At 42.4% G+C, this 16,067-nt stretch overlaps 2 protein-coding genes across 3 annotated transcripts; one reads left to right on the top strand and one right to left on the bottom strand.

Moving 5' to 3' along the window:
- Positions 1–4,298: 4,298 nt before the first annotated feature.
- On the top strand, positions 4,299–7,117 carry LOC147417989 (uncharacterized). Of its 2 annotated transcripts, none has more exons than XM_086507324.1 (2): positions 4,299–4,476; positions 5,304–7,117. In XM_086507324.1, exon 2 carries the CDS (start codon positions 5,516–5,518, stop codon positions 6,719–6,721), a length of 1,206 nt encoding a protein of 401 aa, XP_086363450.1. In that variant the 5' UTR covers positions 4,299–4,476; positions 5,304–5,515; the 3' UTR covers positions 6,722–7,117. The 2 variants fall into 2 exon arrangements, with proteins under 2 accessions (XP_086363450.1, XP_086363449.1); XM_086507323.1 differs by having other exon boundaries at positions 4,784–7,117.
- Positions 7,118–10,324: 3,207 nt separating this feature from the next.
- On the bottom strand, positions 10,325–15,667 carry LOC147417988 (uncharacterized). The gene is made up of 7 exons (XM_086506764.1): positions 15,513–15,667; positions 13,101–13,163; positions 12,779–13,008; positions 12,446–12,703; positions 11,723–11,908; positions 11,583–11,642; positions 10,325–10,676 (listed from the first exon to the last, which is right to left on the bottom strand). The coding sequence occupies exons 1-7, from the start codon at positions 15,607–15,609 to the stop codon at positions 10,503–10,505; spliced, it is 1,068 nt and encodes a 355-aa protein (XP_086362890.1). The 5' UTR covers positions 15,610–15,667; the 3' UTR covers positions 10,325–10,502.
- Between the last annotated feature and the right edge of the window lie 400 nt (positions 15,668–16,067).

Genomic DNA, 16,067 nt, shown 5'->3' with positions numbered 1-16,067 from the left:
CTGATTAGCAACGTTTGCTTGTGTAGAATTAGAAATTGGCGGAATAGAGGAGAGAGAAGCATGCGGCGTTGAGGAATGTTCAATAGATTCAATGTTAGAAAGAAAATGAGACAGTGAGTAACACAAAAAAACCTATTCTATTTCATTATCAGAAACGAGCTGCATAAGCTCGGCACTACAAATCAGTGGTGATGATGGTATATCTTTTTCTCCTAACAACAACACATGTGTGCCATGGGAATCAAACATCAAACTGTTCTGCTCATAGCTACGCATCAGTGATGGCCCTAGGCTATGCAACCACTCCCTACCAAGAACCACATCAGTCCTTTCCATGTTCATAACTTGAAAATCCAAACAAGTAGAGTACCCTTGTACTTCCAATGGAACAGCTCGGCATTGAGTATCCCATATTTCACTATCATGTCCATTCATCATTGCTACCTTGTAGCGGTGGGTACTCGAAGTTTGAGGCAGTTTGAGCTTTTTCACCAATCCGTAATTGATGAAATTGTGCGTAGCACCATCATCTACCAAGATGCGCACCTTGTGCCCTTGCAGATATTCGTACATACGTACTAACTCATGTGGTCCAAAGGTTTGTTGCCACATGGAAGTTGTGAGACACATTCATGACCACCTCAGTGTGTGTTACTTCCACTGTAGAGAACTTGGAGGAAGACTCGAGAGGCAATAGTTGCACCGTGTGCACTGCTTTCTCCTTCCCCTGGGCAGCAGATTCTCCTTGGGACAATCCTTTTTTCCATGGCCTCTTCCTAAGCATTGAAAACATAGCTTCTCTTTCTTGGCCTTATCAAAATCCTCAGGGGAGAGAGGACCCCTAGACCCCTTGGGTTTTTTAGATGCATCTGAATTAGCAACTATAAATTTTCTTTTATTGTGCCCGTACTGAGTGCGTGTGTTACTATGTGTACTAGCAGGCACGTTACTGTTATGTGTTTTCTTATCATCGGGGTCATCATGAATATGTGCTTTCACTATGGCTTCCTCCAATGTTTTAGGGTCCTCGGATTTGACATACTTCTTAAGTTCTGGAGTCAGACCTCGTATGAACCCTCGTACTTGTTGAAAGGTATCAAAGCCTTCCAACTTGAGGATGACATCCCTATACTGAGAGATATATTCAAGGAGTGACTGATATTGGCGCATGGAACACGTGTCCCAAGCGGTCCAATTCCGATCGGCCTCGTTTGTAGACAAAATTTCCTTGCTAAACATTGATTCAAAGGCTGCCCAACTCTGTGGTATGATGTTCTTCTCCTTGAGAGACATCCACCATTTGTAGGCCTTGCCTTCCAGAGTTAAGCTCGTTTGCAGAGCTCTTACTGCATCCGGAGTTCGTCGTAAGGCGTGAATTCCATCCCATTTACTGAGAAAGATGTTCACTGCATCCTTATTGCGGTCCCGGTCTTCACCCTTGAAAACTAGTGGTTTAAAATTCTTCAACAAATCATCTACCTCTTTGGCAGTGAGAGTATGCAGTGTTTCATTAATTGGGCCTTGCCCTTGTGTTCCAATGTGCTCATGCATGTGGGTGTCAGCCGGACTCTTAGTCTGCTGTTGCATCAATTGAATGACTAATGTGGAAAGTTTAGTAAAATTTTCATTTAAAGCCTTAAAATTTTCATCCATGACTATCATGCGTGTCTGAAGTGCACGAAATTCTTGAATATCGAGCAATTCATAAGTATCTTCTCCTATCGTAGCGTCGCGGGTACTCTCCTTGAGAGGATCCGGCCGCGAGCCATCATTGGCAAGATCGGGAGTACTTTGCTCAAAATCGAATGTCATGTTGATATCCGAATCCATGGCTACATAGTGCAGTGAAAGAAGTACTCAGAAAAAAAATACCTAATTTTGGTAGCACTTGCAAAGTATAGCGAAATCCCCTTTGCGCGTCGTAGCACTTAATCGTCGAATAAACAATAATTTGCACCGGCGGGGTACAAATCGAACTCCGCACCGTGTATGGTTGAAGCTTCACCTTTGAGTCGAAGCTTAATTGTTGGAAGCGTCGACTATTATGTTGCTTGAACGCCTCTTGAAGTTGTCGCCAAAAAAATATGCAGGTTTTGTAAATTTCTACAGGTACTGAGCGTAGTCGGACTTCGTGAGATTCGATGGGAAGCCGAGTGTTTGCTTTGCCTTGCTTGTGTTGCTCTGGCTTGCTTGACCGCCTTGCTTCGCTGAATTGCCTATGGGAAGGCTTACTAGTAGTGGCCAAGGCCTAAGGCTAATGGCCAAAAGGCCTCACAATGTGAAAATAGGCGAAATTTTGAAGGAAAAAAACGCAGGTAGCGCGCCGTTCTCTGCGAGCAAGGAGATGGAGATGGTGTGGGTTGCTCAAGCCGGCTACGGCCGCAAGATGGTGGTGCAAAACTCTACCTCCCCCTGGCGCTGCAAGCAAGCCAAAGACCTCGCAAAATCATCTACCACACACACCTTTCCTCAACGGGAAAGGTGGCCCGATTTGGAAAAAAAACATTCTATTTTTGGAAAAGCCCCCAAAAAGGCACAGTTCTCACTCAAAGAGCTTGCTTTTAGGGACCTAAAGAGACCACGCCTAGAGAGAGAGTGGAAGAGAAACGCCTAAGCTCTAATACTAGTGTAAGAACTATGGAACTAGACTCTGAGATCCTCCTCCCAACCTCCCTTTATATAGGCGGGCTCCTAGCCCCTTGCCCTAGACGGATCCCCTGTCCACACTGCCTAGCCCGACCCTTGGCCGTAGTCCATGACTATCCTAGTTCTGAGGGTACAGAACCCTTGTCCTGACAAAGCACCTCAAGCTTGGGTCGGGGTCCCACCTCAAGCACAACCCTAGCTTGTCTAAGGTCAAAGGACTTTTAACACTAACCATTGGAGGTCTTCAGTGAAGCTAACTCTAAGGGCGTTAAGCTCCATTGGCTAGCCTTGCTCTTTGACAGACCATCTCTCATTTGGACCCCTTTACCATTGGCCGCGTGTCAAGATAGACCCGTAAGCACATGTCTATATTCTAACCCTTGTTCCCGTCTATTCTCCCACATTAAATGATCAATTTAATATGAGAAAATCATTTGGGTTGTCTAGATATTAGATTTTCCTGACAAGTGATTGAATTCCCATGAGGGACATCCTCTCCCTCGGGAGAGGATGTCCCTCAGGAGAGGTAAACAAGTCACGATGAGAGGTAATGTGCTTTGTAGCACTACTCTCGAAGTACCACACATGATCATCTACAGCAACTGACATACATGCATCATGGATAAAAGGATTATAACTGCACTCTGCACTAAAAGCCCATTCTGCATCAACATCAACATCACAATCTCCTTTCATAGAAGACTCAACAATAGCTGCATTTGTAGTGGATTTAACCTCTTTCTTCTTAGCCTCTTTTGCCTTCAACTCGAGACACTACTTGATCAAGTGATCATTAGATTTACAATAATAGCAACGCACCTTCTTTTTGCCCTTTTCACCAGAGTTCCCAGACGAATTGCTACCAACAGAAGCATTAGGAACATGTGATTACCACTCGCAAAAGAACCATGAGAAGTGGCACATTGTTGTTACCACCTTTTCTTTGAGCAACAATAAAGGCATGTTCAACTCCACGCTGTTTAGCCCTGTTTTTTCTGGAAAGTGATTCTTGCAACAAAAATGTGCATAATGCATCAAACTTGACAACTTCTGGATTTCCTTGGGTCATAAGTCTCCAAGTACTAGCGAAAGTCTGGTAAGAATCTGGCAAAGTATCAAGAACAATCTGCACAAGGGAACTATCAGAAATGACTTCGCCTGTAGAAATAATTTGCTCATTAGTATCCTTGACACCAGCAAGGCAAGTGTCCATCTCATCTTCCTCATGCATAATCTTTGACTCTAGCTCTTTACACAACAAATTTAACACCAACCAATCGTGTAACACCTGCTTGTAAAGTTATTGGCTGTGTCCCTGCTGTCCGGGTTTCATACTGCAAAAGAGGCGGTAGAAAACGATTTTCGAGGGGAGGGGGCTCGCCATAGTCTCATGTGGGGTCTGATCGGAACGCCCCTGAGCTGCACACCCCTTTTAAACCTAGCCTTCGACAAATAGTGATGATGTTGTGACAATATGGGCAATAAACAAGGCCGAAACCCTCCAAGAGCGAGGCGTCCCGATTTGTCGCGGAGGGAAGGAGGGGATTGTGGTGGGGGACTTGTATCGGGTGTATTTAGGTAAGGACTATCGGGCCAACTAAAAAGTCCTTTTCCGTTTGGATATGTGCACGATCACAGTTTCTACTATCTACTGGAGGGAGAGAGAGAGAGAGAGAGAGAGAGAGAGAGCAGTGTGTGTGTGTGTGTTGGGTGCGCGCAAAAAAAAAGGGGGGGAATTCTCAAACCCGCGATCGATCAGAATTGGGCCAAATTTAGCTGCAGACTGTGGATCCTCCTGCTCGTAGTAGCTCCATCACTAGCTCACTCCAGGTATGCTCAATTCTCGCAGCCTTTCGTTCTTTCGAGCTCTGCTCTCCAGCTCGCCGATTAGGGTTAGGGTTTTCTTTGCTCTTGAAAGTACCCATGTCCATTTCGCTCCCCAGCAACTGCGTGCTCGCAAACAAGGCTGCCAGCAGATAGAAAAATCTTGGGGTTTTTTTTCCTTTCTGCTCTTGCAGACTATGGTATTGGTAGAGGCCATGGTGAAAGGAGACGCTGTGCATTCTTGTTTAGTTATGTACATGTGACAGCGCTTAAGCAGCATTGAAAATCCTGCATGCCCTTCATGTGATTGCAGGGTTTCCATGTCGAATTCTGATCGGTTTTAAACAGCAGATGCTGGCAAGCTGAAGCTTCATAATTTTTTGTAAAGGATGTGACATTGGTGAATTATGAGAGTGAGGGGTGGAAAAACTGCTTTGTGGTGTTTCGCCAGCATTTGGATTTGGGTACTTGCAGAATATGTCAAAGGTGCTTTTGGGCCCATCCTCAGTTTAGCTGACAGCTAGTCAAAAGGTTAGAGTGAATCGGAGAAAATGTGAAGGAATCTCACTGCAAAATCACACAGATTTTACTTGCGTTAAAACATGGCATGAAAGGGATCGCATGATGGTGTCTAACAGCTAGTTTTCCTTTTGAGCTTTAACTGGTCATTGTGATCTGACCGACCTGCAATGGATTTTTTTCCATCTGAATGTTATCATGTTTGCTTGGTGTAATCTACTGCAATTAAATTGCCTTTCTACACAAAGGGCAGGTTCGCACGTCGATCATTTCAGCTCACAAATTCTTGTTGGAATGTATATTGCTGCGAACAGAGGCAAGGTTGGCCTTTTTCGGATATTCTAATCAGCTTCCTGGTATTTGGTTCGACTTTCACCAACATGCCACTGTGTACGATCTTAACATGGTGACGCATGCTATGGCTGACTTGCACTGAGATGCAGAAGCTCATTGACTGTTGGTTGTAGGGCAGCCGACGAGGTGTCGAGCATTAAATCTGTCAATTGCATGGAAGACACGGTCTGAAATGCCACCTTTTCAGCAACATTCTAGAATCAATGTACAGGATTTGAAAGCGCAAATGGTGAAGAGGGTAGGGCCCGAGCGGGCCAATCAGTATTTTAACCATTTCAAGGGCTACATTAGCCTAAGGTTCACCAAGAAAGAGCTGGACAAGCTAGTGGTGTTGACCATTGGCAAAGAGAACATTGGGCTTCATAATGAAATCATCAAAGCAATACTGACCAACGCAATCAAAAGCGATACCCCTCCGCCTCCTTCGCTTGTGCAAGATATGTCCAAGCCTGTGAAAGGGGTTCGTAGAAAACCTTTGCTACAGTTCGCAATTTCTAATGATGCTTCTAGAAAATCGCCTGTAGCGGCGGGTGCCACCCCTGTTTGGTCAAATGGAACCATATGCGGTGAATCCCCTAAAAAGGAGAGGGGTCTTTCTGTAGATCAGACTATCAGCAAAGATAAGGGAAAGTTACTAAGTGCCCACATTGATGGAGTAAACTGTGTAGTTGACGTGCATCGACCTTCTGAGCGTATTCAGGATGCTGCTGAGCAGGCAGAGGCCAATTTCAATGATGGGCTGGTGCATCTTCACAAACGCCCTCGAATTATAATACCTTCTTCACCAGATATGAGCCTAAGCAAATCTGGGGGTGATCCGCTTCCATCATCAGGGGCAGCAGATTCAAGGTATGGAGAGGCCTGTCAATGGGAGAATGGGCTTGTCAAGACGCCCCTAGGAACACCCTTCAGTAGTACGTGCTCTGCTCCGAAGTTTCCATTATTCCGCTTGGCAGGGGCTTCCTATTTGCAACTAAAAGATGCAGAGCAGGACGTAGGATATTCATGCGACTTGCCAAGTGCAGAGCTAGTGCAAAGACACATGGAACACATTGCGGAATCAGAAGGCCTGGGGGGTGTGAGTGAAAAGTGTGTCGAGATTCTTAATCAGGGGATCGACGTTTTTCTTAAAGGATTAATACGGTCATGCATTGATCTTGTGAAGTCAAGGTGTTTACATCAACAAGGGTCACAATGGGAAAGGCAGGGCAATCACTGTGCTGCCGAGCCTTATAGTCATGGCGGAGCTCAAAAGGATCTGTCTCAACCAACCATCTCATTTGTCGATTTCAAATCAGCAATGGAATCTCACCCTCAGCAGCTTGGACCCATTTGGCCATTGCAGCTGGAGAGGCTTCAGCTTTACTCTCTTGATTAGTCAAACGCACATTCTCCACAGGTGGTGATGTAGATCAACAGAAACCGGGGAGCAGGGCACGGTTGAGCAATTGTTGAGTAATATGAGGTGATCTTGTATGTTGCCATGCTTGCTGTTATCAGAATCATGCCGTTCTTTGACAGCTAAATGCTGCTGTCGGAATCATGTCGTTCTTTGACAGCCAGATGCTGTTATTGGAACCATGTCGTTCTTTGACAGCCACATGAGATGTAAGCTGATGTATTCTGCAACAAGCGGCTTTACTTGATCCTCACAATTGTATTGATGAGGAGCCGGAAATTCTTGCCATATTGGCAGAATTTTTGTAAATTTTCTTCTATGAGATTTTAGATTGTTCATGATGATGGGCAAGTTCAAGGGTTTCAGATTTGGCAAGCCGTTTGTCTGTCTGTTTTTCTTTGGGAGTTCAGTTTATTTTGAGGTACAATTGTAATTTGAAAGATGCTGCCGGGTGTCAAACCTGGGTCTTTAGGCACCCACACATCCCACCTTAACCACTATGTTACAACCCCGTTGGCCTGGACTTTAGTTTCAACAAGTATTTTCAAACCCACCTATTAACCTACTTTATATGACGTTGTGACATGTTTGATTGGTCACTTGGTGCTATTTCTACTTACAAATCAATCCCTTGTATAAATTGTTCAGAGGAGGTCCTTACGAACCATGGCCAGTTTTTTGCCATGGAGCATGGCCATGGGTTGCTAGAAACACATGAAAGAGTGCCAGCCAAGAGAGCTTCTTATGCATGGTCAAATAGAAACCCCCCCCCCCCCCCCCCCCAAAACCCGCATTCAGCACGGGAAGGTAGTAGGGAGAACTTTATACATATCTGTGTATTTGTGAATGGACTTGGTATGCATATCAAACTCACAAGGGGCCCATATCGTGGGAACGGCTTCCCCAACGGGGAAGTGGGTAGCACCCTTCGGATGCAGCCCATGAGCCTCGAACCCTGAGCCTTGGGATTACATCGCGAATGCTCGCTACATCTCAAGTAGAAACTTGAGATATGAACGTGCAAATCGAATTTTTTTGAATGGGAAAATCACCAGAATACTTCTGAACGTGGAAATTTCCAAAATACCCTTTTGTGCCACTTTTTGATGGATTGCTCCAATTTTCATATTGTTTATTGATTTTGATAACGGAGATACATCTTCAAGTGTCTTAGAGAACTTTTCACTGATGAGTTCAGAAATAGTGGCATTTGTGTCTTACAAATAATAATTTTTCTTGAAAGCCCACAATATCGGCCAAAATCTGAGTTCTATCATCTTCTATTGAGGGAGAAACAAATTTTCTATACAGAGTTGCAAAAATAATGTTTTTAGAGATGTTTGTGAGATTATGAGGGGGAAGGATTTTTCACTTAATCTCTCTAAAATTTTTAGGTTTTCTCACCAAGCCTAAAATGTTGAGGTAAACCTCAAATTTGTAGGTGAGATTACACTAAACCAAAGATTTTTTAGCACTTGCATAACAATCAAATGCACTCATGTACCTGTGTGTGTGAGAGAGAGAGGGAGGGAGGGAGAGGTTTTACCAATTCTTTGATGCACACATTCTCTCGACATTATCTAGCTACGACATTCCCTCAGTCAAATTGCACTTGTGATTACCAATATTATGAGGATGAACCTTTGCTTTCAAAGAAGAGGCTAATTACATTTTAACCTTTGGGCGTCCAAAGCTCAATCGACTGGTCTACAGCATACTAGCCTTACTCAAACACAACATGCATACCCACACAAAGTTCTTCACTTGCAGGGAAGAAAAGCACACGAAGATTCTCTCAAGGCTTGTCTATGGCATGAAAGCCAACTTTAAATCTGAAGGGATATATCCTTGAAATTTTAAAAATTCAAAAAATGCCCTTTACCAATTTTGAATGGATTCCTCTCATGTTTATTCGTTTAATAGCACAAATCTTCCCTTATGTGCCTTGGACAAAAAAGCTCTCCAATTAGCAAATCTCTTTAAGTGCCTTTTACTAAAAATTTCACCAATTAGCCCTAATAGGAGCACTCAGGGCTTGAGAAAAGCACCTTGAATTAAAAAATGGCCACCTCAAATTTTTACCAGCATCTCAGGAGGGCCCAAATTTCAAGATGTTTAGTTGAAAAGTTCAAATTTGTGTAAAATTTTCCTTCCCAAATATGGTTCTCACTTTCTCGTGAAGGGGTTAAAAGGACCCAATGCCCTAGTGTAACCAATCTTCCTATGAAAGGCTACGAATATAATAGCTTGAGAGATGTTCACAAGATTAACAAGAGGTATTTTGAAAATTTTGGTAAAGTTTAAGTGTGTTCTGAAAATTACTAACAATGACAACACAATGGCTAGTTTAGAATATTTGAGAATTCCCACAAAGTCCATTCTGAAATAAATCCTTTCAACCTAGTAAGCTAAATGAAACATGATGTATGGGTTTTAAGAATGTGCTACACAAGGAGTCATGAAGACGTATACAAGAAGAACGACCAAGACTATGCACCCAGAAACCGAAGGCAGACGCTTTTGTCACTAGTTTCCTCTAGACTACCAGAGTCCAGAATTATCTACTCTTAGGGCCATGATTTATCCCTTGAGAGACCCATTTCACCAACTTGATTTGGGCGTGACGACCAAGTACCTCTGTTCAGAGGCACAGGTACTGCGGGACTTGCTTCGGTCTTCCCTTTGGAGTAAGACTGGGTCGCGTGTCGAGCACAACAAAATGACCTATTTGTGCAACCCGCAGTGAAGAAGGAAGTTAAGACATACATTTGATGTGAAGTGTTTGACTGATCAAATTTTCCTTGATATTTTAGTTTGGAAAAGAATTATTTCACTTAAGATGGGTGCATTAGATAACTTTTCCATATGGGACCTTTAAAATCTATCCCTCTGTTTAAAAGCTTACCTTTACTTTTCATTTTATTGTTTTAGAATGCTAATGTGAGCCTTTCACCTTGTTTACTTGACCTATAATTCTATAGTTCTTTTAGATGTACTTTGTAGACAGAACATATATTCACTTTTTCTCTTAATAAAAATGCAGCCCAACATTAGTTACTCCGCATATCTACAAGAATGTGGGTTTAGTAGGATAGAAGCTCTACGAAAATTTCCAAAAGGAATAAAAACATGACCAACTCCATGCAACCAAAGCTCATAACTTTCAGATCTTAATAGATGGATTGTGAGCCAAATTTATACAACAAAAAGATAGAGCCCATCTTTAGAGCGCTTCAAGTTCCTTGGCGTACCGTACTTTAATCACAAGCATAGAGCTGAGTTGATGGAAGACTCCATCAAAGATGGGTGTCTATGAGGGGAGAGCATGTGGATTGACGGACAAAAAAATATGGAGCTAATTTTTTTTTGAATGTCATGATAGTCCACGTACATCGCATGCAAGTATAAGGTAGACTTATGCACCCATACGACAACAATTTTACTGAACACACACTAACATGTTCAAGATTTCCATAGAAACAAGAGAGGCTAATTGGTAGGTGTGGGAATGTGGGCCACGACCTGTGTAGTTCAAAACCAAAGGCAATGCTCAAAGCCACTTCTAGCGATGTTGAAAAGAGAGAAACAAAATGACTGATTATTTACATGTTACCAATATATTGACGAGTACTTGGGAGGATAAAATGTATACATGTACAATACAAACCTTAGAAAAGCCATAGCCAAATCTTATGATAAAGTACACCAATCAAAGCTTATCATTAGTAGCCGAACTTGTTTCAGCAGAATAAAAGGGGAATCACTGATGTGCAATGCTGTCACGAGCGCCAGGAAGCCGAATCAGCATATCATTGCTGGCCAACTTTGTCTTGCTCTCACAAGCATGGATCTCTGTACATATGGTCTCAGCATCCATGTACTTGTCAAGGTTGGCTAGCATGTAAGGTCCATACTGGGTCACAATCTCCTTGCACTGCCAGAGAAAACATCTCAGCGAATCCTCTCTCTCTCTCTCTCTCTCTCTCTCTCTCTCCAAATACACACACACACATATATTACAGTGTATACATATACTTGAGAGAATATCTTTTTAGAATCTCTTCCTAAAACAAATTGGAATGCGACTTATCAGGACCATTTGACATTGTCCGCATAATGAGAAACCCCCCCCCCCCCCCCCCCCCAAAACACGCATTCCAAACGAATGTTTATCAATCTTCCCATACCGTACGATAAATACTGTATCGATATTCAATCCTGAAATACACACACACAAATACACATACATGCTTGTATTCATGCATATCTAGGGTTGTATACATATGATGTATTCATGCATGTATTTATGTATACATGCATTTACATGTATGCAAGCATGCATACGTAGACATGTCCGTCTATTTATATTCAATAACTAACACATTTTTCATACCTGTAGTGATTACCAGTACTGCACAACGTTTTGTTCATAACGTACTTCTCATACCTATCCACATTGTATTGTAACACACGCACGCACACGCACACATCAGGTCTTCAGTTTGGGGGTGGTTGGGGGGGGGGGGGGGGGGGAATTCCGGCATTGTCATGAGCAAAGCCTTGTATTCTCTTGTTAGCAGTCCACACTCCCCATCTTCTCTCTCTAGCATTTCTCTCTTCTCCTCTCTCTACCCCGCGTGTTCCTTGTCGCCATGCCTTCCACTGCACTTTGACATTATCAAGCTCCAAAGGGCACAGCAATAACAAGCAGTGACACTGGCTTATCAGACTTCTTTATCTCGATAATCCCTTTTTTCCTTCTTTGCAATAATTTGTCCGACTCAATAATCCTTTTTATAACTTCACTTGCATGCCGTTAGAAAGAGAATAAGAAGGCTACCTGTTCCACATGAGCTGGCACCTTACTGCACTCGTTAATAAGGGTTTCCATCATCTTCTCCTGCTTGAATAGAAACAAGCAATTAATTACCAAGAAGAATTGGATGTCTCCAACACCACATCCAATACAAAATTTGTTACCTGCACTAACGGATTTCTCAGCTTGGCTTTTAGCTGGTAGACAGCAAACTCACAAGTAGCACAGCTACTAGGATCCCTGATGGACTCGCTACTGCAAATCCCCACCTTCTCGCAAATCTGCTCTGGTGTTGTCGAATCAAGCTTGCTAATATAAAGAGGAGCATAGGTGTCTACAAGCATGTTGCACTACATAATTAAACAAAAGAACCACGTTAGACCTACTAAACCCCTTGAACCCATCACTATTTCCACCACAGGCCTATACCAAAACCAACTTTATGAATCATGGTAATAAGTTCAGTAATAACTCTGTTCCCGTGACTCAACTGCCTGCATATCAAGCAGATGGAAAGGAAGAAAGAAAAGGTGAAAAGTCACAACGGCCTACACTAGAGCACCCAAAAGTGTGTGTGTGACCCACTACTCAATGCCCCTCTTTATAGAAATAGGAAAACAAATGTCACCCCTCTCTGGGCAAAAACCGTCCATTAACTTGCCATGTTGCACTAATCAACAAGCTTTATCCCACGGTTAGCAGTTGCTCCCAAGAGTTTGGTGCTTTACTAAGGCCTTATGTAGGCCAGAAAGAATAGGATTCAACATACCTTACATAATGGACACAAGTTGTTATTCAATACATACATCTGTCTAGCAACCGATACCCCAAATAAAGTACACACCTCAAAACAAGGAAATACTCATCGAACTTCCATAGTAACTTACCCTTGAACTGAAGTCCCCAAGCTTTGCACATTGAGCATGCAAAGCTTCCAGAACTTCAGTCTCTGTTTTGCTATCTTGTGCATAGGCAAGTGCTTCCGTGGCAAACTTTGTGCACATTTTACATGCCCGAGCATCATTAAGTAGCAGCATGGCGGAACTTGGGCAAAGTTTAGTTTCTCCACAAAGTTTGTTCGGTGCAGCATAAATCTGCATTGTCTCAACCAAGCTTGGAACATACATCTCGGCCAAGTTAACACACTGCAACAGCACAAGTAATCAAGCACTGCTTGTAGGAGCTCATTCAGAAAGAACCCACAACACCTTCAACTTTACCTCTGATTGAAACGCAGGAAGAACTTGACAGAGAGACCCATTGACATACTCAAGAACGTTGCTCGTTGTGTCAGGATCTGTCAAAACTTGCTCGGCAAATGTAGAAATATCCATACATGTATCGCATACAAAGCTCTGAGGAAAGCCTTGCACTTGAGGACCATCGAGGTGTTGAAGTCCAGGTATTCTTCCAAAAAAGGGGACTGCTTTGCTCTTTGAAAAGGCAAGACCTGTACGAACAGGGTTTATAGAAATTGCTTAAGTTACAGGTCAAAACAGATAGCTCCATTGTCATTTGGCCTTGACCGCCTTAGCAACTTACTTTGCCCATGCTCCTTGTGAATATCGATAACTTTCAAAGTAAGCCAACCTTGCAGGGCATCACCTGCACCATCACAACCCATATCATAAATCAACCATTCCCTGAAGGCTTTTCCACAAGTTTGAAAAATATAAAGTGATCTCATATTATCACACTGATAGGTATTCAGAACAAAGAGTCTACAATAATAACTAGAAGCATGTGGGCATATCACAAGGAAGGAGAGGGAAGGGGGGGGGGGGGGGTTAAATATTGGGGAAAGAAAAAATTGGGTAGGGAAGACACAAATAGTTGGTAAAGAGGAAACGAAGTAAGTTGGGAGTGACACCAAGGAAAGTTGAGAAACAAGATATAAGTTTTTAGGGTGAAATAAAACACTTAAAACTCAATTCAAGACAATTCTCAACAAAAACTTTGTCTCATGATATTTGCAGAGAGAAAACATATAATCAAAAGAGTACCGTGAGGGATGCTTGAGCTCATTACAGGTTTCATGAAGTACTTTAGACTTAGTTCAATGTAATGCCCATCAACTTGACATCCACGCCAAGGCACCAACCCCAAATACTAGTAGCACTTGCGATCCACGATTTAAACAGCTAACTACTATGCATATAGAACAAATAAAATAACCTTGCCATTCATTCATGACTGTTGAACCCCTCCTCAACCTCCCATGCACAGCCTCAGAAAGAAACCACAAAATAGTACATTATGCTCTTCTATGTGTGCATGTCCTTTCTACATTTCTCAAAACCACCGCATTCCTTAAATTGAAAAAGTTTAAGGCAAGACTCAAGACATAATGAGCAGAAATACTTAAACAAGGAAAACAGACCTAGTGCATTGAGCACCTTTAAAAAAAAAGCAGCTTCACAGGTCAAAGAACGCGATAAGTGGTAGAGCTTATTCTACAATTATTATTAAAGCCAAGCAGCAAAATATGAGAGCAACTAATTTACTAAACACTCAATGTTAATCCACCAATGCAAGGCTCAATAAATAAAGCAGTGAACTGCAATTCATTAACCTTATATACATAGTCAAAAAGCCTTTACAAAGTTCTAGATCATTACCCTAGCTTGGTAGCTAGATCACAACCTCACCTCACATAATCAGTGCCCAAGAGTAGTCAGCAGCAGATTGAAAAGTACTAAGACCAACACTATCTATGCATCTGCAAATTTGAAGTTAGCTAAAATTACACACAATATTTCTACTCTGAATTTATCGTACTTTTTCGAGGTAAAAGAACACTCAGATGTGATCAAAGATAGCACCAACGGACGAACAAACATATCTGACCTTCTAAGCTTCAACAAGGACATATTAGTGTTGTAGGATTCCAACAAGCAGATTTTCAACCGAAACAACCTAAAAAGTGACATTACTAGCTTTAGAAAATATTACTAACTGCGAGAAAGGCCAGAACACAAGTACGAAAGCACCATTGAGTGAATAAACACAACAATGAGACACATAAAAACTGGCAAAAAGGAGATTATTCTTCTTCCATAAATAGTAACCAAACGACAATAAACTTGAAATTGAAAAGAGCCATATTAAATATATCACACCTCTATGAGATAGCCAATAAGAAAAGAAAATACTGCAGTAAGAGAAAAGGATAATCTTTACATTGAAGCGTGCAACTGGTAAACATCTATGTAAAACATCTTGACACAAATAACATAACAAATACAGTCAAATTGTACGCTCAACTGTAACTCAAAAAGAGTATTTCACCTCTTTACGAAACCAACAGATTTTGCATGATAGAACGATAAACACAGATAATCGAGCAGTATTCAGAGTACCTATACTATAACTAGGCCAATCTCCTTCAAGACTGCCCTGTCCATTTGAAAATTTTTCTCTGAAATAATCTCTGTGGAAGCAAACTAAAAAGTTCTGCCACTTCTCAAAGTGACATACCAGTCTGTTAAATGAAAGATACAAATGGACATGGGGGGCTAGAATTGTCCCAGCTAACACCTTACCAAAAGCAGCTCTAGGTACGCTTTCAAGGAAACAACCGAACTGTAACTAGATCCTAATAAAAGGGATTTTAAGTGACTGCAACCCATGCTGGTGATTGCAGCCTCTATGGATCAATCAGACCCAAAGAATTGAAATTTAAAACGAGAATCTGTCCTCCGGTCTCTCCGTCACACTTTTCGTTCAAAAGCAAGATCCATCACAGCACAATCGTTCATATATAACTAGCTATGTGACTATCAGAGTCTCTCCTCGGGTCTCTCAAATGCGGCACTCAAGCGAGTTAAACAGACCCTGAATTCGCTAGACTGCACCCACAATATAGCAACCCTAGATTGCCTACAACAACTCACGGGGTTAACGCTACAGTCAGATCTGTCCTTAGAAAGATGGAGCAAAACGGCAGAAACATACCGCCACGGCGAATTATCAGCATCTTGCGGGCATCCGCAGCAGGAAATCCAAGGGCCAATATCGTCACCAACGCAAGCAGAAATCTCCATCGCTGCATTTTTCTCTGTCAACAAGTCGCAATGGGCGGGGGGGGGGGGGGGGGGGGGGGGAGAGAAGGAAGGCGTGCACAACAGTATCGAGGACTCGAGGAGAATATTACCAGCCTCAACGAAGTTTATCCCGCAAGTTTCGAACTCAAGACTTCCACGATGGCGTAGCTATAGAACATAACAGGACATACGCAAATCAAGCACTAAAGTAAACAAGACCAAGTTGTCACCGACCGCACTGCTTGAGAGAGAGAAGAAGAAGAAGAAGAAGAGAGTTTTAACGTCATAGGATACTATCCCAAGAGACCTACTCAAAACCTGTTATTCAAAAGGGAAATGGCATAACCAATCTACCACACTTGGGTGATAGAAAGGTTACACCATTTTCCTTTTTTTATTAGCGCACACACACACACCCACACACACACACACACGAAAAGAAAAGAGTTTTAATGTCGTAGGAAAC

This window comes from Adiantum capillus-veneris, chromosome 30 (genome assembly GCF_014529385.1).
Source record: "Adiantum capillus-veneris isolate H3 chromosome 30, ASM1452938v2, whole genome shotgun sequence".
In the NCBI taxonomy this organism is placed as follows: Eukaryota; Viridiplantae; Streptophyta; class Polypodiopsida; order Polypodiales; family Pteridaceae; genus Adiantum; species Adiantum capillus-veneris.
The sequence above is the reverse complement of the archived record's forward strand: the minus strand, read 5'-3'. Positions and strand labels throughout refer to the sequence as shown.

What these genes read in the sequence shown, in the direction of transcription:
- LOC147417988 (XM_086506764.1), bottom strand. Translation starts at nt 15,609, where the DNA reads ATGCAGCGATGGAGATTTCTGCTTGCGTTGGTGACGATATTGGCCCTT. An exon ending in GCTGATAATTCGCCGTGGCG is followed by an intron (nt 13,164 to 15,512) that starts GTATGTTTCTGC and finishes GTGATGGTGCAG; the next exon opens with GTGATGCCCTGCAAGGTTGG. An exon ending in TTGGGGACTTCAGTTCAAGG is followed by an intron (nt 11,909 to 12,445) that starts GTAAGTTACTAT and finishes TTAATTATGTAG; the next exon opens with TGCAACATGCTTGTAGACAC.
- LOC147417989 (XM_086507324.1), top strand. Translation starts at nt 5,516, where the DNA reads ATGCCACCTTTTCAGCAACATTCTAGAATCAATGTACAGGATTTGAAA.